Genomic DNA, 25,798 nt, shown 5'->3' on the forward strand with positions numbered 1-25,798 from the left:
TAACCGTACAATTTACGCCTTAGATGTAATTTAAGCTAATTTATATTTGGGAAATGCATATCTAACAGGTTGCATTATCGACTAAAGGACAATGAAATGACTCTCACTTTTAGAAACGGGGGTGAGCCTGTGGCGACTCTTTAAGCCGTGCAATGAGAAGAGCACAAATAGAAAATCAGGACAATCAACATGCCAATCAATCTGGTAAACATTGGCATCATCGGAATTGGAATTTTCTGACCTCTTTGACATCCTCAGCAGAGCGTAATACCTTGAAGAAGAGCCTCAAATGAAATTACAAAACAAGTCGTCCATCAAATGGAGGGAGATGGCAAAAATATTCTTCTCTGAATTTAACGGAATAAACATTTCCTTCAAAAGAATTCCCAACTATTTTCGGAAGCCTTCCACGACAAAATAGAACTTGGTCCTTGTTGCCAGTTGTCCCATTGCATTTAAGTGGAAAGTGTTTTTTTTTTTTTGTCCCGATGCAAACATGGAAGCAGTTCTTCATGGGTATTAAGGCATGTTTTGAAGATAAATTAAAACATACAAAAAAGTCCTCATGAAGTTGGCCAACAAAGAATTGTAAGCATGAGGGGGCCTCTGTGTCAAGTTAATGTCCACAAAAATGAGAGAAGAGTCAGAGCCGACTGTATTCTTTGACTCTTTAATCTCTCCCTGGTGCTGTTAAGGCTCCTCCATTTCATTTTCCCTTTCTCTCGTCCTCATCTGTTCCTACTTCCCATAACCGTTTATTTCCACATCTTTCCAGTTGCATTCTCTGTTCATCAGCGGAACTCCCATGAGGTGAGAATAATTCCAGGTTGAGGCATCAGTCTTTCATGTTCTAGCGAGACTTCTGGCAACTCTGGATCATCTGTCCGGCCTCACTTCATCTACGTTTAGCTCCCTCCATCCCCGCTCGGTTCTTGTCTAGGTTCTTTTTTTTTTAGTACAAGTAAGGTTAATGTGGAGCCAAGTGGCTGACAATGGAATGAATAAATAAATAAATAAATGGATGAATGATTAAATAACTAAATAAATAACCAAATAAATAATAAAACAAATAAACAAACAAATAAATAAATAAATAAATAAATAAATACATAAATGAATAAATAATGACCGTTACAATGAACACACACAGATTGAATAAAAACAATGAATTAAAATACGATCAAACCGATGAGACAACGCGGCACACTTGGATGAGACACAAGTGGCCAAAGTGAGCTGATTGGGCGGGACACAAGGAACAAAGATGATAAGAACAGGTGGCGATGAAAACGAATGGAGCAAGCGACACATGGACATCGAGGCACAACATGCAATCATTTCCCCACAATTCTTGAGTCCAGAAACAGATCTTGGCAGGTTTGACCCTGGAATCACTGAATTGGCGTACACTGTCCCATTGGTACCCCTACAGAAATGTTATTGTCAAATTATGAATAAATTAAAAATAAAATGTGGCTCAAAGGAAAAAAAATATTTTTTTTGCCTCAACAGCTATTTTACAGCATAAATCAAAAATACATAAAGTGTCCCCAAAATTTGAAGACTGGTTCTTCAATTTCAAACCTGTTTACAATTCAAACATGGAAAAAGCATTCACTTTGTACTACAACACAACAACACCGGTATTTTTTCCAGCACTTGAACATTGAACAAGGATTCCTCAGTTCTGTCAAAGGGCAAAGAACATTTTTTCCGATGATGCAACTTGCATTTGCTTTGACAGTTTTGCTTGGAGAGTCATTTTCTGGAAGGTCTATTTAGCAATGATAAAAAATCCAGACTTTTTTTAAAGCTTTGCCTCCCATGGGCTGGATGCCTGATTTATTTTGTTGGGATTGGCTGTAGGACAGCGACCAAATAAACAAGTGTGTTGTGACTGGCATGGGCAGCCAGGGTTGAAAGACACAAGTGTTGTTCATTGGTTCACACTGGTTTTAGCCGTGGCTTTGGAAGGAAGCCTCTTCGCCAGTGAGTGTGAGCTACTGATGCAAATAAGTGAAGAAAAAAAGCAGAAAGGAGTGAGTGGACGTTTTAGGGCATGGTGAAGAACACACCACCTCAACAGCCGACCTGACAGAGTCAATCTTAACAGCGGTCAACAGAAGACGTCCAGTCTGCTGACTTTTCTTCTGTTGCATTTGCACCAGGGTGGCTGTCCAACAAATACATGCTGTCCGGTGAGCCTTTGAAAAGGAATATTGACTTGTTATTTTCCCCCAATACAATCCGTTTTAATTGCAAAATGAAAGAAAACAAGTTTAACTGCCATTTGATGAATGGGGTGAGTACGAATGCTGCTCATGCAAATTATGCATGATGCATTTAAGTTCAGAGCTATGGTATTTTCCAGTGTATAAGGCGCACTGGAGTATAAGGCGCACCCCCTATGAATGGCACAACGTTTTCCATATACAGTATAAGGCACACCAGACTATAAGGCGCAACTTGAAATGAATGACAGACATTTTCCAAATGGAATTTACAAATATGTAAAAGTTTTCCAAATATGAGGCACACCACATTATAAGGCGCTACAGTGGAGTTTGGGGTTATGCACTATTTCTTCTACAGGGGGAAATGAGTCGGTGGCTTCTGACAGTAGTTGCGAGACCTGTTGTGGCTCAATATTACAGTACTTCACATATAAGGTGCACCTGCGTATAAGGCGCAGGGTCATCTTTTGAAGAAAATGAAGGCTTTTGGAAGCGCCTTATACATCAGAAAATACGGCACTCTATAATGACCTGGACTGACCTATATGACAAAAGACGAGTTCTGTATATTTATTTATTTATGGAAGAGAAAATTTCTGAGTTTTTCACTTAACTCGGATTCCCCTGTGACTCTAAAACACACGGTGAGGCTAAAAAAAAAAATACATTGGGAGTTTTACTGTATTTTTTTTTCCTTTCACCTCATGTGTGTGTGGTTGTGTGCGTGGGAGACATCCAAACGACACCAGGACATGCCAAGTTACAAATACACGAGGGGGTCAGTGACAGATAGAAAGCCAATCAAAAATGCAGCCTTTCCATGCCACACAAGGAGAAATCTTTTATTTTAATTCATGTTATGTGATGAAATTCGGATGCCTGGCCATCTGCCTTTTCTCAGCCTGGTAAAACTGTTTCTGCTCTGGGAGTGTCAGTTCGAGCTTATGAGTAGCGGGACTCCCACGGTCACGAATTGCCTCTGGAGATAAGTCACGGATCTTTTACAAACACACATTGATATCCCACCCACAAAAAACATGACAAACACGCCAATTAGACCAAGAAGCAACAGGCCCAAAGGCCTCCACTTTTTTTGATGGTATAAATAGAACACATCCATGTTTATACATGCAAACACAACTTGCAAATGTATGCATGAAAGCCCACCACGCATAGGCATGAATGCATAAACATACATAGGGCAGGGAATGATCAAATGATTCTTGAATCCAGTACCAACCTTTATCCACCCACACACAACACACAAACATTGATACTTTAATCAACACAACTTGCCCATCATTGCATACAGAACAGGACTGGCATAAAAACAGGAGTGGAAAAGCAACAAAAAAGGAAGAGATGGCAATGTACAGATGGTAAAGTGGAATCACACTGTCGTACAAAATCAATTACGGGCGAGGCATACCCATTCAAGCATTTACAGTGTACATCACATTTTGTTAAAAAAAATGTACTAGCGCACAGTCAGCTTGTTCTCTCTGGGCTACAACGTGCTCTTACGAGCCTTACAGTACTGTAGGACTGTGCATTACATAAAATAAAAAAAAAATAAATAAAATATATATATATATATATATATATATATATATATATATATATATATATATATATATATATATATATACAGTAAAGTCTCGTTATATCGATATTCAAGGGAGTCCGAAAAAATATCGATATAACCGGGACTATCGATATATCCGACCCTGTTTACATGTAATTGTCTCCGTGCGTGCATAGAAATAGTATCGATATAACCGGGACTATCGATATATCCGATATCGATATAACGAGACTTTACTGTATATATATATATTACATTGTTTCGGCGTATACTTCCGCCTTCGTCAGACAGACCTACAGGTAGGTCACGCCCTCATAGTAACATCAGCTGAAAGAGGCGCGTCACAACAACATCCGTGACACTCTGACGAAGGCGGAAGTATGCGCCGAAAAATGTAAGCTAATTGAACACCTAAAAAGCCACTGACTGTAAGAAAATAATCTGTTGTAAATTAGATAAAATGAGGTCTATTTTGTGTAGTTTTAAGGCGTATTTAGTAGCAAATTATGTTTTATGGGGACCTGAAAATGGATTATTCCCATTTTTAATGGTTTCCTATGAGAAATTAATGTTTGGAAGACACACTTTTCGCCTTACACACACTTTCTGGGAACCAATTAAGTTCGTAAACTGAGGTATCACTGTAGATATGTATATATATATAAATGTACATGGACTATATTGCAAGATTATCGATATCGAGAAAGCACACCGATGACTGATCACTTGCCAGTCACAGTGCATCAAATCTATTTTTTTCAAGTAAGTCACATGACACTCAACTGAGGTATATTTGAATAGGGTAATTGTATTCCCAGCTTAATCGCAAATATTTACCGATCGACATCACATGGTCCAGAGTTACACAAAACAGCTGCCTGAGTCAGGAGCTGAGATGAACCCGTCGGAGCTCCGGGAGCTGCTGTTGCGCCTTGACTTGACTCTGACGGATATCTGCCTATGGTTCCTGAAGGGCATCGTGAGTTTAATCACCTATAACCGCAATTACCGACATACACGTCAGACTCATAAAGCACTGAAACAAGATGAGAGTCTCCCTCCTATCCACCCCTTGGCACACATCAGCCAAATTCCACTAAAGCCGGAGGAGGAGCGACAGAGCTGAAGGCATAAACCCAGAATGAGAGCCCTATCTAGCATGCTGCATTCAAAAGAAGAAACGAGTTGTATTCATTAGTGATTTTAACACACTTATAATCCATTAAACAAGTCCTAATGAGTTGAATGTTAACCAATGGTGACTTGAAATAGGAGATTCAAAAGTGTTGAACTAAGGCATCCGCCACTGCCGAAAAATACAACATTAACATATCAAATATGGAAACCCAAGTGCACACTGATACCTAAAGTGCTCATGTGAGCTCACACACCCTTAATGATCACATAAAAAGCTCGTGGTACACAGTAAAACAGGCCTAAGGATGGATTAAGATGCAGGCCTTTATCAGTGGGTTCCCACAATCCCCCGTGGAATAACTCAGCTCTTATTTCTTTCTCTTTTTTCGGCCCACTCCCTTTTTCCTTTTCCTCCATACAGTACCTCGGGATAGTGCTATGAGAAAAATAGGCAAGAGGGAGAGGAGAATGAGGACTACTTGAACACATGACCTAATGGACAGCCCACTGACAGAAGGTCATGTGCTTTTTTTCTTTTTTTCCCATCCGGGCTACTCGACAGCTTAGCAACAAATGAGGTCCGAAGTCATCATTGCGGTCTTTGAAAGTCAAGCATAAAAGTGCAAAAGGAGGTAGAGTGGGGGGGTCACATTTTATTCCACTGGTGAATAGCAGAATCCGACAGGGGTCACCCAGTCAAACGGTTGTCATCTGCAGTGATTGGAGATAATCGAAGAAAAGGAATCACATGATAAGGAAGCTTAACCCCTCGACACTGATGCTGTCGTGAATGCAGCATTTTAGCCTTGACATTCAGTGATCAATCGGGCATGAGATCCGGCATGATGGCATGATGCAAAATTCTGACAGCAATCATGAAATGAATTACCCTCAAACTGAACTGCAAGTACAATATGAGAAGACATTCTCAGTTAGCATTCCAGGAAAATAGCCGGACTTTTATTAAACAGAAACAGAAAACCCAAAAAAATTGCAATACCGCATGTCACTGGTGTGAAATTCATTCAAGGCCCGCGGGGCCAGATATGGCCTCCCACATCATTTTATGTGGCCCTTGAAAGCAAACCAACATGTCAAATTTCATGATGACGGTTAAAGTCTGAAACACAATTTCAAATTCCCATATGTAATCCACAACAATAGTCATTATTCTTGACTTTTTTTAATAGTCATCTATCAATTAGCTTCATGCTTGCTTTCAACATTTAACTTGTAGCAGATGTGCACATTTCACCATGACGTCCCTGTTCCACTGGTGAAAAGGACGCTATGATCCTTTCCTTTTTCATTTAGGACTGCTTCATACAGCAAAGAGGGTGCAGAACGTGTTTATTATTGAATGACTGTCTGTGTATTTTGTGTTGTGTCACATTATTTGCTATTTAGTTTTTGTTGTCTTTGTTGGTTTTGACTTCAGGATGGCACCGCGAGAGTGGCTGCCTTTACAGCATCTCTTTATTTAGTTTTTCTCCTTCTTCCTTTCCTTTCCTCTTCTTTTAATAATTTTGCTGCTGTGAAATGTAAATGTCTCCACTGCGAGACGAATAAAGGCTAATCCAATCCAATCTAATCCAATCCAATCCAACAAAAAGGAGTTTGACACAACTGCCGTAGGTTGTTTTAATAAACTGGTATACATCTGCTCAGGCCACACTGGGTGGCCTCGTTGTGTACGTACCTGGAATTTCATATTCCAGTCGTGGTTGGCCAGTTTACAACTATACTCTTTTGCTGTTCAACAGGATATTTGGAAAAAAATCTTCAGGGTCAACCTTTGAACTCCACCAGTGAGTAGAGGGCTCAGAAGGTCACAAGGTCACCGGAGCAGTTGATTCATGAGATGGTGGCTGCACAAGGCTGTCTCTGTCTTCCACACGCGGACCCTCTCAATAAAGAAGCCCTTCGCTTGGGGCCATGAAACTAGATGGACGGGAACATCAGAGGGAAGCATCGCGTTTTCTGTCATCGGTGCCACTCACACAGACCCGTGTGTTTTTCTCTGCTACCGTCAACATTTCCCACATGATTGGCTCCAATTGAGTCGTCAGCCGCTTGCCAAGCTGAAGAAAAAAGGGTACGCTGCGCTGTGTGTGAAAGGTCAAAGTCTCGATTGGGCAATGGCAGGAGGACACTGTGTAAACAAGACTGGCTGAAAGATCAATCATTATCAATATAATTAAAGATTTTTTTTCAAAAGACCACGTTAACACCACATTTGAAACTGGTAACAGGGGAAGTGAGAAACAAGGACGGATAACAGCGACTGGGTAAAACAAAAGACAACAGAGATGTGGCACGCGATCTTTGACAGATCATTAGCGACCCGTGCGTATGACGAAGAAATTGCTATGCTATTCAAAGTGTAATGAGGGAAGGAAACAGCCCGTCACATTAAGCAGCCCTCATAGAAATGACATCGGGCGCTGGGAAAACATTACGGCAAGGTTCCAAGTCAAAGCAGTGGTTACTTGTCATTTATCAGCGGCGGCTTGTACTTTCAAGTGAATTTGATTGCCCGTCACTCTGTTAGGAATGGATCTCCTCCTGTTTCCTGTCAGCAAACAAACAGGAAGGTCTTTGAGTTCCTGGTGTTTCATGCAAAGGGACCTGTGATATGAGGAAACATGCAATGTCCAGCTCCCGTAACATTTGCATGTATGAAAAGTATGAAACATTTCCTTTTATGGAAATATAAAAAAATGCACCATTATTAAATAGATAATAAAGAAGACATGAAGAGATATAAATCACACTACAGTAAACAGGTAAGTCACATTTTAGGAACATTTAAATCACCAAGAACCAGAAGCCATTTTGAAAGTCAATTGAAAATAAAAAATACATTAGAGTACGACTGGCTGAATAAGTGTATGATATGCTGATAAATATGGTGATCAAAAAAGGCTGGTCAGAAATAACCAAGACACTTCAAATGCGCGGTAAAAGCTTGTAATGTTCCAAATCAATGTGCGGAATGAAAGGGGAATTTCAAAAATGTGTTAGTGTCACGTAATGCCCCTATTACAGATAAAATGAGAGATGCTGCAGGGAGCCTGCAGCCGCAACGCCAATTTTAGACCCTCTTTCAAGGATATTTTCTATAAATATTCTAATTAGAGGAGGGGTCCCCCATTCTCTTGGTGCTCCGCCGTAACTGCTCTCATCCATGGAAGGCATCGGGTTTACATTCATGTTTCGTACCATTTAAAATAGAGGTGCAATGCTTATGTGAAAACTAATCAATCATCACATTCATTCACACTTCATTTGAAATTATGCAATATGGCAGAATTTCAGCAACTTAACAGAATTTCACTTTGAGTCACAACAAAACCTTTGCTGTTACTTTGGGGAACAATGAACAATATTTGTTGGAGCAAAACCAATCACTGAATATTAAATCATTACCTAGAGCATTTTGTGCGGTCAATCAGAAAAAAAAATCAACATATGAATTGATGATTGAAACAATTGTTAAATGCAGCCTGTTTTTTTTTCGATATCAGTTACAACTATATTTTGTAATACTTTTTTAGATGTAATCAGACCTTAAATACACGGGGCACTACACATTTGTAGAAAACACCAGATTTGTACTTATTTATATATTTATTTTGTGGGGGAATGTCACACAAGTAGCGATAATGTGGTCCAGAGCTTTGTTGCCTTTTTTATGTTTATAGCTATCATGGGCCTATTAATTACAACGAGAAAAAAAGGCATGTGCATCCCAAACAAATACTAATTAACTGGGTTCTATTTACATCAGTAAAGAGTATGGCATATTGTTGTTTTTATACAGTCAATTCCATCACAACAGCACGCAAGTGTTACAAGTCATGATGCAAGTCCTGCAAAGGTGTAGGCGGCTAAGTCTATTGTTTACTTTTCTGTCGACTTTTTGCTGGTGGGATTAACAATCAGCACTCACCCACTCCCATTCGAAATACTTTGTATCCATCGGATGGCCACAAGTCCCTTTGGCACTATTAACTAGCCCGACACCCAGAAAACCTAGTGTGCTGCTTTCAAAGAGTTTTACGGAAACCTGGTAAAACGCATAACGTCGAACAGAAGTAAATGTTTTCAGAGTAAGAGACTGATTCTTTTGATGCATTCAGTCTGGGGATCATCATATGTCACATAATACGCTACATGGAGTGGTATTTGTTTCTTTCTTTTTATTTTTGCTTGCAATCCTGTTATCCCAGCTTTCCTGTGCTTTGGTCCAAAACAGATATATCTGTAGATTTAACAGTGATGAAGTAGTCAATTAGACATTAGAAAAAGAACAGCACCAATATTCATGTTACGACTTCAACGGACAGTTGGGACGGCAGAAAAAATCATTAGCACCACCCTTGCCACTCTCGATTTGCACACGACAAGAACCAAGACAAGGGCATGGAAAAATCCTACTGGACGCTCCGCACCCTGTCCACCACCTTTTTGCAGCTACATCTCTCTGGCAGACACTATCAATCCTTGTACACCAAATCCAGCATACATATAAACAGTTTCTTCCCCCATCGCCATTAACCCTCAAACAGTAACCCAAATCTAACTGTATAGTGCCTCTTTGCAATTTTGCAAAACCCTGTGGAACAGCATCCCGTGATAATCATTGTAGTTCGAGCGCTGTACTGACTTGAACTACTGTTACTGAACTATATAATCTCAAGCACTGACAGCACTGACACGTTAAGGCGCTCAATGAAATCTGCATAATTGCACACTTGTTTTATGACAAACATGGCGACTGATCACTTTAAAATGGTTCACTTATTTTCTGCACTAACTGTACAACTGTCATCAGATTTTATTCTAGCACTGATCACTTTTGCTCTGCTTGATATCTTGCACATTGTTTCAGTTGTTCCTGAGGGGTGCCACTTACATTAAGGAATTAGAGCACATTAGCCTTTATGAGTGTCCTCCATACTCATTTGTCATGTCTTTTTTATGATTATACTCGTGCAGCGTGTTCTACCGAAGACAAATTCCTTGTGTGTTCTACACACTTAGGCAATAAAGATCATTCTTATTCTGATGTAAATAAATTATAGATGCAGTAAGACTGATAATTATGATAAACTGCACCTGAATTGTGCTGATATAACACACAAGGTAACACACAAATAACTAAATGTTCATCTGACACTTTACAACCCATTCAAAATGGACAAAGTCAACTTTCTTGGGTAATGTGAACGTTATCAGCGGTAACATGCAATCTGATAACATGAGCCTTTTCAAGTCCTTGTTCCACTGCTGAAAGCAAAAGCTAATGCTCATTTTGCAACAGTGCTGTAATGTGTGGTAACGGCTTTTATTGGCTGAACATCCAAGGCAACAACGAATTTAAGATTAAATGATTTAAAGAAAGGAAAAAATAATGTTCTTCTGTGACCATTTCGATTGACTCTTTGGACATGGACAAATGAATTTGGGGACGAAAAGCTCCGCAATCCCAGCAGAAGAGTAAACAAAGCACATCTGGGATTCTTTACATTTTAAATATGTAAACCTGATGACCGGTATTGTCTGACTGCTTCTTTCGGTTCCTATGCTTACCTTACGAGCTAAGTTTGAATAATGGAATCGGCGGAATATCGTGTCTGCAGTGAGACGACTGCCACCACAAAAGTAAGCCGGCTGTTGTGTAATCATCAGGCTCATATGCACGTGTGCAGCTTGTGTATCACAATACATTGAGCAGATGGCAGGCAGGATGTTAAATAATCACAATTACATACTTGTTATAAACTGAAGTTATAGGCAGTGGCTACGGCTTATTTTATTTATTTTTCTCCCTTTGACCTATGGAAGTCAAACCTAAGAAAATAAATGTAAAAGAAGGAATTTGAAGCAATAATCATATATATATATATATATATATATATATATATATATATATATATATATATATATATATATATATATATATATATATATATATATATATATATATGAAAGCATGCAAATCAGCATGCAAACTTCACACGGGGGGGGGGGGGCAGAGCTGGAATTGAACCAAACCTCTGCAGTGTGACATGGACACACTGACCACATGATCACCGGGCCACCTTTGCTTAAATCGACATTTCCAATTCAGATTGCCATTTCAAAGCATCGGTTTTAACATTGACTTTGTCCCCATTGACAGTCATTCATCACCGTGTTCACCTGATGCTCGCTCCATCACTCGTCCAATCTCTAACCTCATTTCGAAGTCATGTCACCCTTGGTGAATGACGACATGAGGCAATTAGCTCAATGTCAATGACTGTAATGGAGTTATGGCGCGATGCCCCCATGGCAACTGTGCAGCATTTAACGCACCCTTTTTCCACCATCACATTTTCTCCCATTGACTTCTCTTTTACTAAAAAGGTCAACTCCCCGCAACAATTTCGATTCCAATGCCTCAGGTATTCTTGCAATGATTATGACCTAGTTAATACATCATTCCATTGCATTGCAAGACTTCACCAGATCATGCGCATTACTTTTTTCAAACATTTTAATGAATAACATCTAAAAGAAAAAAAAAACAAAGTCTGGAACACGTTATGGATTGTTAGGAGAACACAATATTTAGTGACTCAGCACAGTTTCCACTTCTTGCTTGTTTGGTTTGTTAACCATGTTGGACATGATTTTAATTCCTGGCCAAGGCAGATTAGTTTTTTTCCAACTCAATTCAACTACATCTACTTTATAACAACCACCACTATATACAAAGTGATATACATGGAGTAAAAATAGTTCAAACAACAACAAACAATGAAAAAAAAAGTATTTTAAGGTGTGGACAGATGCCTCATACATTTCAGTCATGTTAACTCGACTCCCCGCCACAGCCCGAATCTCCTCTGCAGAGTTAAAACCATGATATTTCCATTATGTTCCCTCAACTCCACTGTGTACCTTCACTAGCGGCTCTCTGTGGAGAAACACTTCCCTCATTTTCTACAGTGCGTGCTGACCTCCATTAACACACTCAGGCAAGACTGTTGGTGTGGAACCGGGGCATGTGACACAGGCAGGTTGGTACTCTGTCACCTGGAACTCTTGGCCACAATATTGTGGCCTCTCTAAAAGTCCCTCAGCCTACCCTTGGGCGCCCCACGTTCCTAGTTTTGTCCTTTTGTGGGTGCAGGGGTGCAGGTGCTACGTTTCTGACTTCCTGTTGAGAGCATCTTCAGTGACATTCCGATCAACCACGCTGCTGTGCTTCATCACCCTGCCCCTCCTGCCAAGCCAGCTATAATGCCAAGCACGTCAAATCACTTCAGTGTCAAAATACCCCCCCCCCTCCCGCCCTCCCGCCTCTTGCTCGCCTCGCCTTCTGTCCCTCCTCCATCTCTGTCCCTGGCTTCTCCTCCTCTGGGAGATGCATCAGGTCAGATGATCTGTCCCTGCTTCTACCCAACAGGTCCACATTGATGGCAGCGGACGATATTGAGTGTGTAATAGTTAGCGCCTTGATGCAAGCTTGAGGCTGCCGAGCTCTTGAAAGACAACTCCACTCCACCCATCCATCAATTTCACTGGTACTTGTCCTCTTCAGTATTGTAGGCATTCATGCGTACGGACTGATCTGTTGCCAGGTGAATGACTGCCATCTATGTGATTCTACCAAACTCTCAACAACTAGCTAAACTCGAGTGTACCCTACCTAAACAAATAAAAAAATCAGTAAACAATGTCACACCAAGAGTGAAGTATGGTGGTAGCGGCATCATGCTATGGGCTTGACAGGAGGATGCATTGCTTTTTTTAAATCCAGTGAGTTAAGTGCGGCAAAGACCACCAAATTGCTCATTTCCAGCAATGGTAGGCTGGTGTTTTTTTTAATATACACAAATGGTCAAATGTCTGTCTGTGGTTCGTAGCCTTCAACACTTAGTCACCCTCACGGTTATAAACATGGCACTTACTTGCCTTCAAGTTTAAACGATGGTGGAAGCAAGACTTGAACCAAGCACGTGACTGTAATTGGTCCATCAACTGTCAGTGACAGTGAAATCAGCCAGACATATGCAACATTTTCACCTAATTAGCTCATAGATTTCAGGGGCATAACACACTTTGCAGTCGTTAACATATTGTTCTGTATTAGGCAACGTGGGGCTTGCAGAATAAGAACGTGCTTCTTCATTTCTAATTCATGGGAATAAAAAATGCAGTTTCTTTCCCCACTTTCCAGACGTAAGCGTCACACACTTCACTGTAAAACTCTCTAAAGGGGTCAGGTTCAACTAGGAGTTGAGCAGGGATATGCTTCAAGAACCTTGCTTCATTTGCATAAATTGCCTCTGAGAGAATATATTACATGCAAGCTTTATATATTCACTTTTTTTCATTATCCGAACCGTTTTACGCTCACGAGGGTCGCAAGGGGTGCTGGAGGCTATCCTAGCTGTCTTGGGGCAGTAGGCGTGGGACACCCTGAACCGGTGTCCAGCCAATCCCTGAACAATAATTCATGCTCACATTCACATCTCGGGATGATTTAGAGTGTTCAGTCACTCTGCCATGCATGTTTTTGGAATGTGGGAGGAAACCGGAGGACCTGGAGAAAACACACAGGCCCGAGGAGAACATGCAAACTCCACACAACGTGGCCGGAGCGGGGGTTGAACCCACGGCCTCACCACTGTGAGGTCAACGTGCTCACCACTGGTCTACTGGGAAACACAAATGTGACACAATCACCATTTGGGATTGAAATATTTCAGACAGGTGCAAAATATACCCAAGTAAAATGTAATTAATTTGGTATCAATTGATGCAATACTCTTGTTTTGTCCTTATTATATGCCCGGAAATGACATTTAAAATTGATTTCTTTCCCAGAAATTTCAAATACCAGTCATATAATTTTAGCAGATAGTATGCCTAAAACTGCACAATAGCAGTGATAGGACAGTTTCCCGTCATTCCCCAAAGTATATTGCTGTCTACTGGCCTCGACCTGTTCTGGATCTGAGCTGAAACAATGAGATAACATTTCACTATGATGGTGCTGTGAGGGGGATTATAGGCTCAGGGAGTTATCAAAGGCTTAGTCGGTATGATTTCTAGTGACCCAACGTGGATGACTGCCATCACTCTGTGCGAGCGCGGGTCCTTGGCCTCTGCAGATGCACCCAAGATGTTACGACCGAATCAGCCATGACCCCCACAACCCATGTGACACGGGGAAACCTCACTGGCAGACAAGGCTGATGAGGATTCCACTGACTTTTTCATTTAAAATTGGAAGGAGCCCCAACCGGAAATCTATGTGACGATTGGATTACAGCACTGTTGTCTTTTTAAAAACTACTTTAACAAGGAAAGATGTATGAATATTTGTCCAGCAATATTTTACTCAACAACTCATTAACAGTAGAGAAAGCCTACTGAGCACTGGCTCAAACATTACACCATTTGGTTAGAATTTAAAAAAAAAAAAGAATTCATGATAAAATGCTATAGTTTTACTGCTCACTTGCATTGTTATTGTGAGCTTTGTAGTGGTGTCTAATACCGAACAAAATATTGTTTCCGCCGATTTATGTGAAAGCAGCAACGTAAACAGAAATGGAAGAACAGCTAAAACCACAACATTTGTCAACGTCTGCTGAGTCAGATGAAAATAATCTATACACAACTCATCAAAACAGAACCGTTAGGCAGCTGTGGCGCCAGAGATGACAAACCTCAGTCCACTGGTCTGAAGTGAACTCCCACTCATTAAAAGGAATGCTTATGATAGTTGGAGGTTTTGTATGAGAATGGATTTCAGTGGATGCCATTGATTGGGTCTTGAGCCTGTAATCTGCAGCCAGGCATTCTCTTTCCCCCTCTGGCTTCTGACCTAGCAGGAAGTGACCAGGGAGCATTGACTGACCGGCCAATTAGAGTGCAGTGTGCAAGGAGCACGCAGAGGATAACAAGGCCCCTCTCTGTGACCCTCCTCACCTCTCTAGGACCCCGCAATGGGATGGGAGCCACTTTAACGTCACACAATCCTTCCCCGGGAGCCTCTCTTTGACGCCGCTCTGTCCCCAAGGTCTGTTCTCAAATCCTGCTGTGTTACCACAAGTTCTACAAACACGTGTTGCCTACTTATAGAAGACATCCAAGAGGATATGACCATTGCACTGATGCTGAAGTGCAGATTGCAGAAAAATAAATGAGCATGAACGCACAAAGGTTGCTTATACAACAGTGGCTATGTGACACTTTCATGTTTATTTTAGCCCAGTATTCAATCGATGGGAGAGCTAAATTAATTGGGAGGATTTCAGACCAAGCCATGTCTGGAACTTGCTGCTGTAAACATGAATGGACTGCAGTGTTGTGCATAATTGTTACTTATTCAAACAAAACAAAGAGCAATGAAAAAGAAAGCAGAATGAGGGAGTAATGAAGGAGTGAGAAACAGTGGGACAGGCAAAGTATGCTGGAGCATTTCAGTGGACGGTCCACATCCAAAGTTAATGAAAGCATAAAAAAAGGAAAGCAGAGCCAGTAATAATCATGTACACCCAACATCCCACCCCCTTTCCTCTCCAGGCAGAATTGATTCTGTCAGTTGGACCCTCCAAACAGGGACCATATGTGAATTCAACCCTGGCAATCAGACTGCATTGTGGAGCAGGCGGCTGAGTTCATCAGGAAAAAATTAGCCTGCCGCTCTGCAGGCCTCTTTCCTATTGGCCAGTCAGGAGGCCCGCTCTGTTTGAGGGCACCCCAGACATTCCTGCGGATAATCTTTTCCATTCCTCCACTCAGCTCGATGAGGACAGACCAAATCACAGTACAAGGCCTGCATTGTGTGCACTTTCAAGAAGCTCTATTTTTATTGTCGTTTCTTTGGCGTGATTCATCTCACTCACCTCATTCAACACAGTTCTAGAAGGGAAAAAGGTTCATTCCCCCCACCCCCAAGAAAAAATACATTTTTTTTTGTTTTCCTTAATGATCCTGTGCGAAGAAAAATCTTGAACCGTCCTGTTTCTCAGGTTTACTATCTGGCAAGTTTGCATTCTAAAGGCCAAAATAATGTAAAACCCCTGAAATCAGAGCTTAGCCACATCAGTGTGGCCTGGAGTTCAGCACATTACTGGTGAACCTGGCTCCAGGGGCGAGTCTCACAATCCTTCCCAGAAAACTCCTGCTAGGTCACCGCTACACGCCTCTCAAAGCAGCTTGTCATTGTGGTTGACATCGGGCCACTGAAATATTGAGATTGGAGGACAATCACTGAAACAAAGATTTATCGAAACACTTCCCATAATTGGACCCACGATTATTACAGGGTCAATAAAGCTTGGACTTTGGAAAGGGTTGTCTGCCACCAGTTGCTTCATTTACCTCAGTTTCTTTCCAAGCATTCAGTGTTTCTTAAATGAGCATTTTGTCGTGGTGGGGGGTGCTGGAGCCTATCCCAGCTGTTTTCAGGTACCCTGAATTGTTTGCCAGCCAATCGCAGAGCACACAGGAATGAACAACTATTCACGGTCACACTCGCTGTGCTGTTCAACAAGAAACAATTACGAAGGCCAAGGCTTGGTGTAAGAGGTGAACACTTCACCGATCATGCTCAAACTCATCCAAGCGTAGTGGATGGACATTTTACGAAATCAAATATTTTTTTTAGGCTGTGTTAAGACTTGTAAAACAGTCGCCTGGTCCAGATCAAAGAAAAAAAATATTTATATGGTGAGTGAATTTGGTCTGGTTCGCTCAGAGTTCACATTTGCATTTTTACTGTTGGACCAAAGTTGCTTGGAGAAAAACTATAGTGTCATGTAAAAAAGCAAACATTGTCTACGGGATGGAATACTTTTCGATGGCCAGTTGCAAGACAAACCTGCGCAGATGAAGATAAACACTTTATCAATGCTGCTCTGCTCAGCACTCCCGTTTTCAACACTGGTCTGTGTGTTTGGTCCGTGCGGAGTTCACATCAGAACTGAATCAGAATCATCTTGGTTGGCCAGGAGTGTAGAACACACAATCAATCTGTGTCCGGTAGTATAGGCTACACCAGGATCATCATGAACAAACAACCATGATAAAAAAGTACAAATAAATATGAAAAGACATTCTGTAGTGTAAAGGTACCACCCAATGACAGCTGTGAAAGTATCAAGCAAAGCGGTATATCGGTTAGAATACAATCAGAGTTATGCAGTTGGTGCAGATAATCATTGCAATATTTTAAAGTGACTAGTCGTAGTATTTGGAGAGCAAGTTTAAGTGTGCAATTGTAGTTTTTGATGACTTTAAAATGTCTGATGTAATAGTGATCAATCACATTATTCAAATAAGTATTGTGCTGAAGTTCCAATGATGACTGTGGTAATGCTGTTCAACAAGGGTGTGCAAAATGGCAAGAGCCGCTATACAAGTGGATTTGGGTGACTGTTTAGGAGTGTTAATGGCTAGATGGAAGAAGCTGTTTGAATGTCTGTTGTATTAGGTCTGCATCGATTGGTAGCTTTTGCTTGAGGGGAGCAGTTGGAAAAAGTGTTTGGTCGGGGGGTCCAGTAGGCTTTTCCATCCCATTGACTTGGTTCTCGGGGTGTGCACGATTTGAGCTCACTTGGTCTGCTTGTTTGGCGAGCGCCTGGGTTCAAACGATTACTTTTACACTGAACATGGAGTGCAATCGCAGTGACGTTCGTTGGAATGGAACCAAATGGAGTGAATACAGCACTGCAGAGATTTTGATTACAAAAAATTTCAACCATAAATTAGGTTGAGATATGAGTTATGTTGTTAATGTTCCCCCGGCTGATCAACATGGACTCATTATCTTATGGCACAACAACAACAACAACAACAACAATAAGCTTTTTTCCCTGTCCAAAAATCATTCTTTAAATCTCCTCAACCACTTTACTGAATGTAACTGATTTCACATTCAAAACAGAACAGAGACATGTCTCAGCGCTTCAAGGATTAGATACCGTGCATTATGAATGTTCCGTATTTCTATTTTGATCTACAGGATATATGAGACATGGAAAAAAAAAAAGATCGGGACGAGAGCATTCTCTGAGCACATCTGTTGCCCACTCAGTCCGCGTGTAAACACACATAAATCATAGCAAACAAGCACACTGTTGTCTCGAAAAAGGCCCCAAGGTAAATCTTTAAGGCAGTTGTGTGAGCAGTTCAAACCCAGAACACATTTCCATTCGAGTTTAGAACATATAATTACAAGTTGTCTTTTGATGTAAAGTACAACTGATGATACATTTAGTTGTATTAAGTTCATCCTGTCTACTTGATGTCTAACGTAAAACAAATTATTTTCTTACAGACAGTGTATTTTAGGTGTTCAATTACCTGACATGTTTTGGTGTATACTTCCGCCTTCGTCAGACTGTCACGGATGTTGTCTGTGACAACAACCGTGACAACATCCGTGACAGCATCCGTGACACTCTGACGAAGGCGGAAGTATACGCCGAAACATGTCAGGCAATTGAACACCTGAAATACACTGTCTGTCAGAAAAGAATCCGTTTTAAGTGATAATACATTTGATGACTGGAGACCATACCTTCATGCAGAATGCGACAAATGTAAAATGATCAGATTTGTTTTTGTTATCTTGCCGGTACTCAGGCTTTTTTGAACATTTTAGAAATAACTGTATCTTCGATAAAATGGTGGTTTGAATGTGTACCCTTCAGTGTTATTGTGCACTTTTAAGCCAATTCAATATGAAGCTTTTTTTTTAATATAAGAACACAACTCATTGAATTCCTTATCGGTTAATTCACTGCAGGCGTTTCCTGTTAATACACTGACGGCATTTCCATCTAATTTGTCCGAGAGGGAAAAAAGCCCACAGGCAGAACGGCTTTTTGGGGATGAACAACCTTACCAGAGGACAGTCGACGTTGATGAAGGGAACACATGCCACTGAAACAGGAACAGGCATCGTTTGAGCGGCCTCGTTGCATCGGAGGAGCTAATGAGCACTGGGGCTTCAGGAACCCTGTGACAACAGAAGACAATAATCAGATGATTGTGAAATTCAAAATCAGAGTGAATCGTATATATATATATATATATATATATATATATATATATATATATATATATATATATATATATATATATATATATATATATATATATACTACTTATACACTACTTCTTCTACAGGGGAAATGGAGTATGTGGGTGTGAGTAGTAGTTGCAAGACATGTAGTGGCTCAATATTACTTCACATAAAAGGCGAACCTGTGTATAAGGCGCAGTCATCTTTTGAAGAAAATTAAGTCTAATTAATTAATTAATAATTAATTAAGGATGCGCCTTATATGCCGGAAAATACTGTACTTTTACATGGAAGAAACGATAGAATGACAAGTCAATATTAATTTGTCATCAAATCATCAGTAAAAGTGCTTTCAAATTTTACCAGACTTCCACTTTTTTCCCTTAAATTAAATAGTGTATATTGAGGCATTTATTTTCCCTGTCCTTTCCTTCCAAGGATCTCAACCCCAAGGTCAAAGTTAACCGCGCCTTGAATGTATCTCTGAGGTGCAGTAAAAAAGCCTGTGTCAGATAGAGGTTCAGGGTAAGCTCCAGTCGGGCTCCAGACTAACAATCATCAATTACCACAGTTTTCAACATGAATGTCATTGAACACGGGACAAGGCTGAAAACATTTTTGTGACAAGACAAGCTGTGGAAGAACATGTTTCTTCCTTCCTTTTATCTATCCTGTACATTCCTGGACACTCGAGAGTTCTCGTACACTCACACCAAAAGGGTACATTTTTTTATGTAATCCTGACGAGGTCAAGAAAGAAATTCAGAAGAAAAATGTTTGAAATGGGATTCGCAGAGACTGTACACAGACTGTTGAAAATTATATTGTAGTTTTTGCAACCCTTCTCGGATACAGTATAAATTTTCACTACTTCAAATTGGTTAACATGGTTTTAAAATAACAGCCGATTTGTCGACTAAATCAGATGTGGGACCCAAGCAAACCCTTTAACTTTGTTCAACTTACTTCTACATATACTTCTACTGTATATGTGCTGCAAAAAACAAACGGCTGCCTGGATTGCAAGGAAAAAAAAAAAAAAAAAAAACTTATGTCATCAATGTTGATGTACACAAGAGTAGCTTTTGTTTTCATTTCAGTTTTTTGTATTCGATCAATTTTTTTCCTCTAATATCATTCCTAGAGTAATGACTTTTTTACATACCAACTTCATGCATCTTGTTGATCGACAAGCGTTTTATTTTCCTCTATGTAATTGTTTAGTACATGATTTGTTCAACTCATTCAATTTCCTGTTATTTATTGTTTTTTGTGTGTATTTTAAAATAATGAAATATCACAAACTTGTAAACAAGTGTATTTTAAATAAATAAATGAATAAACTAATAAATGAATAAATACATAGAATAGCGCTCTCCAGGACCTAAAACCCTTTGGCCTTGGTTGAATTTAGAAACCCGAGGGCGTATTTGAAACAGAGAAGGTAGACATAATAAGTCAAAGCAAATGCCCAGACCTTGGTTTGAAGACACAATTGTCATGTTACGACAAAACAAAACAAATCCCTTTGAGGAACCCACCCTTTACCAAAACAGTCGACCAGTATTTGTCTTCCGAGTTTCTCCTAATGTCCCTAACTTGCTGTTGCGTTCTGTAAATAAATAAATAAATAAATAAATGAACTCCAAACTGGAGAAACTCATGAGCTGAATCATCATAGAAATCCAACATTTATACCAGTGAAGGCCTAATTCAAAACTACTTGGAGAGGAATCAACTATTATCCCAGCAATTCACCATATTCACCTCACAACCCTTCACCAAACTATTTTGTACCAAAACAGATGGTAACTCAGGTTTTCTTCATCTATAACACATCCCCAATGTGAAAAGCTATTTATTTAACGCAACAGGAGCCCAGCAGTGAAGTGCATGAGTTGGCAGCTGCTGATTATTTTGCTGTGACATGCAAGCGATAGGCAAACACAACAATGACAGACAGTGTGGAAAAGGGGGCCAGAAGTTGCAGAAAAAAAAGAGAAGAGAAACCCAAAGCGTGCGGCAAATGAGGTTAGAGGGGAAGAAACAAAATGGGTCAGTTCAAAGTCTGCGTCTGCACGGCGAAAACTTTCTCGGGGGCAAATTGGAGAACAAGGGGCCACACTACGGGCCCAGTGGCGCTCAGGCAAACGACTCTAATCAAATTTATGTGATTGGACTCCCAAAAAAATAGGCACAACGAGGCTGTTTTGACTGGGGGGGGGGGGCACAAGAATATAAAAATTAAGGGCCACTTCTCTTTTCTGCACAGCAGCTTATCACATGATGAAGCCTTCACAATCACGGACCCATTTTCAACTGTGAAATGTCACAACCAGGGTAGCAGGGTGAACACGATCTTGCTGATTCCTCTTCTCATTGAAGCCCATTGGATATTTGTCCAATATTTTCTCAGAATCACCCCGGACTCAAAGGGATCCAAACCTGCATCAAAAGCCCTATTTTTCCCCCTTTAAACATGCATTGCAATTAGTTTCGGCTTTCATTTTCCTTGATCGTAGCTGACGTTACAGAGTGATCAAAGAGAATTACCTCCAGCAAGAAATGTTGAAATAAAGCTAGACTTCACCGAGATGACTGAGAAACATACAGAGTGAAATAGAACGCGTCAGTGTAAGAGGTGCTCCAAGGCAGAAAAGCGATGCGTGGTGTTGCTTTTGTGACCTGTGCCCCACTCATCTGCCTCACTCCCACTAAAAATTGCAGGCGCACGCTTCCTGTTAGCCCGCTGAATTGACTACACGCACCCATGTTAGCATCTCGTTGGGATAACATATTTTGCCACTTCATAAACCCCACCCCTCATTGCTACTTTAACACAGCGCATCTCAAAATAACACATCCAAAATGTAAACATACACAGAAAGCCATGGACCAAACACGGGGAAGAACCTGCGCCTCCACCCACGTTCTTCATTCTGCTTAGAAAATCTAACCCTGATTCCCCAACCACGTTTGATGCATGCTTAATTCAACAATTCTCCGTTTTAGAAAATGTTCTCAAATCAAGTACTGCAGTGATTGCAAAAAAAGGCCAAAATGTGTGTTACTTCATCTGGAAGTGTTCCATTTGCCACACAAATGCACTTTGCAAATAATATGAGAAATACGAAAATCCAGTCAGTTTGCCTTCAAAAACAAGATTCATCTGCCAAGAGTAACTCAGCAAAACAAGTGGCACACACATCACAGGAGGAAGAATCGAACGTGATAGAAGTGGTGCATAATTTAAACCATGAAACAAAAACATCTGGCAATTCACCTGTTTTGCATCAACGTTCACTGAAAGTAAGGACAATTAAATACACAAAAATTGAATAAGACTAAATGACCTATGTGACTAAAACTGCCTTTATTGTGGACACATTAACAATGAATGGCACGCTGGCACAATGGTTTCCAATGTGTGAAGCTCCATGAGGGACTTTGAGAAGACAATTGAGAAAAATATTGCAATCATCGTGTCACTAGTTTAAAAACTCAATGAAAAGACCCAAAGGTATTTTCATGTCATAGTTAAATAAATAACCAGCATCTTGGCACCAACTTGGTTGTGTAGTTTATATGCTAAAAACAGACTACAATAGGAAAAAAAATCAACGATGTGAAAAAAATAGACTGGGGAGCTGTAATCAGAAAGAAGACGACATTACCGACATGTGGAATGCAGTCTCCGCAGCCGAGAAGGAATACGGTGAAGGTTTTCTATAGGTTCCACTATGATTCAAAACTTCTGTATGTGTGCTCTTCAGCAATGAATACATGCCACACATTCCAAGGGGTCAGCACGTCATCTCACTGATGACTTTGCCAAGTTACCTGCTTGGCAAAGTGCTTCACAGCTGATCTTGCAGTAAAATCAAGCTGAGAATGCATTGCTGTAATACATTATGATTTATCTGTTGTGATTAAAATGTAAAAAAAATGCATACGACTAGCTGATATACAAATGCTTGACCAGCTAGGAAATGTAACACACACTTGACAGCAATACTAATGTTTCAAGAACTGAATGGTTCTGTCACAGGCTGCCAATAAAAAAAGAACAATTTGAATGTGATGACATGACTGACGTCAGTAATAGTCATTTTACACTGTCACATGGCAATCATTTTTTTGAGGGGCACTCTCTTCACATGAAAGATTTATGATTTTTGAATCTGGTATGGAACCCAGGGGTACAACGAGTCATGGTAAAGCACCAAGAAAAAACATATTTCACACATTTTGAATATGTGATGTCCAATGTCAACATCATTAGCCTAAGAACACATGTGAAGACATATGGAGACTAGGGGAGGAAAAGAACTCATAGTGGCACTTTCAAAAAAGTGAAAGGCCCAGGAAGACAATGAAAGAGAACAAGAGGAGAGACAGGCAGAGGGAGGCAAACAAAACTAGGTCAATTCACATGACTGGGATCGACTGCAGGCAGGATTAAATATCCTACAGCATGTGGTCATTTACACAACAAATGTATATTTCATTTTATAAATTATTTCTCTTCCATGGGGGATGAGGCTCAACATACCTGGTGTGATGCTACACTGTATTCTGGTGGGAAGCAGCGCTTTTCAGTGATCAAATAAATAAATAAATACATAAATAAAATAAATAAATAAACTGACTATTAAAAACCAGAGTGAACCATTCCCTCTGAGACGAGAAACAAAGCAAAAACCTTTGATAGCATGAAAATGATCAGTACAGGAGCGAACACAGTTACAGTGTTAGATAGCCTCGCAATTGCAAGGGAAACAACCGGAATATACATTGTCCATTATCCTTCATGATGCCAAAGGAAAGTAAAATGTTAAAAGAGAACAAAAAAGGGGTGCTAATGCACTGACAGTCAAACTGCCCATTCATATGTAGGAACATTCTTATCCCTCTCATCTTTAAGAAATATGCCATTAAGGCTGAACAATTGATCAGATTTTAAATATGGCAATTACGATTTTGAAATTAAAATGATCCCTCAGATTTTTATTTTTCATTTAAATTGTGCGCTGGGCTTTGTGAATGTATGCGTGAGCAGGTGACTGAGATATTGGAGAGCCGAACAAAAGTATATCAGTCCTGAATGCTAAATAAGTGAACAGCAGGTGGAGTGGCCGACCATTTTCAAGCCAATCAATGTGATGTAAAACTACTCACTCATCCAAAGTACTTCACTCCAATTAATTACCGGTATATTCGATTGGATTTGGATGAATGGATGGATATTATATTCATCCCTTAGTGTGCATTTTACAATTACATTGAGTATTTTAATTTCCAAACATAAAAGTAAGCAGCCTGAATATTATCAAATGCAGAGAACAGTAGATACTGCCAGTAAAATGGGCAAAATGATCGGTCAATCATCGGACACAATGCGCATCCATGTGCACCTTCACAAAATTTCTGCCCAACAAAGACTCAGATTTGATTCAACTTAAATCCAATCATTTCCCCATGGTGGAGCCCAAGTCAGAGGTGAGTCTCTTTTTGAGGTCATATTGTGTAGAATTCTTCCATTGAAATGTCACCGATGACATCACTGCACATTTACCTGCAAATGCTGCAAGAGCCACTGAGCCATCGTAGAATAGGGCAGCTCTAAAAATATGAAAGCTGCCTTGAGGGCTGAAAACTCTTCACTCAAATAACAATTACTGACCAAGAGAGACAAACTGTCAGATCAGTTTAGATTTTAGAGCTTAACAATGATGCACCGCTCAAAACATAAGTTCCTAAACAACAAACCTAATTTGGACCAGCGAGACACACAGCTGGTCAAATGGATGAGCAAGAGTGAGATCACTTTGCTGAAGAGAGAGGAACACACAATAAACTGAAGGCACAGAAAAAAAAATATTGCACATTGGTGTAGGAGGGGCCACATTTGTGGACTTGAACAACAGCAAAGACAGTATGATGTAGTAACGTAGCCTAGCAACCAGCATACTTTATTGTTCATTGCTTTTTGAAACTCAATAGACAATTGATTTGATACAACTGAAGGACTCTACCATTGGATACAAATAAAATCAGAATCAGAATCATCTTTATTGGCCAAGTGTCTAGAATACACAAGGAATTTGCCTCTAGTAGAAGACGCTGCTCTCATACCATCATAAAAAAAGACAAACAAGTATGAAAGGTAAGTGGTCCCTCTCAGGAACAACTGCAAAATATCACACACAGCTAAAGTGATCAGTTTTAGAATGAAATATGATAATAGTTGTCCAGTTGGAGCAGAAAATCAGTGAACCATTTTAAAGTGATCATAATGATATAAGGTTCACCTATCATACACTTATTTAGCCCATTGCTCTCAATGTTATTTTTATTTTAAATTACCTGTTAAGTTGACATGTCCGTTCTGGGTGTTGGATTTTGTAAAATAAATCCCGGCCACAAAATGCAAGTTACACTCTGGAGCGATTTTTAATCCAGAAAACACAGTGTATGTTTTTTCATCATATCAGTTGCACCGTGACCTACGGCATATACCGCACATCCCTGAACTCCATATGCATTTCTAATTCCTTCTCTACCTATCTGAATCTGATCATTGCTATCGTCCAATCAGTGTACACTCAGTCTTTCAAGGGGAACTACCACCAGTAAACGTCAGATAAGCGGGAGACCATGAGACATCTCCTTTTGATCAGCAAATTCACAACATTAGCATGTTCCTCAGCACTCTCCTGCTTTCGCTCTCAGTTTGCCCATCAG

General features: G+C 40.2%; 1 protein-coding gene across 2 annotated transcripts in view; it reads right to left on the reverse strand.

Annotated features, from left to right (window-relative positions):
* rxraa (retinoid X receptor, alpha a) overlaps window positions 1-25,798 on the reverse strand; it is an 84,960-nt gene that overhangs the window by 47,163 nt on the left and 11,999 nt on the right. For both annotated transcript variants that reach the window (XM_089020140.1, XM_089020141.1), the window contains exon 2: window positions 18,875-18,988. In XM_089020140.1, coding sequence (XP_088876266.1) covers window positions 18,875-18,988 — 114 coding nt within the window. The remainder of the gene's footprint in view (window positions 1-18,874; window positions 18,989-25,798) is intronic.

This window comes from Hippocampus bargibanti, linkage group LG18 (genome assembly GCF_051943395.1).
Source record: "Hippocampus bargibanti isolate YZ-2025 linkage group LG18, ASM5194339v1, whole genome shotgun sequence".
NCBI classification, from domain to species: domain Eukaryota; kingdom Metazoa; phylum Chordata; class Actinopteri; order Syngnathiformes; family Syngnathidae; genus Hippocampus; species Hippocampus bargibanti.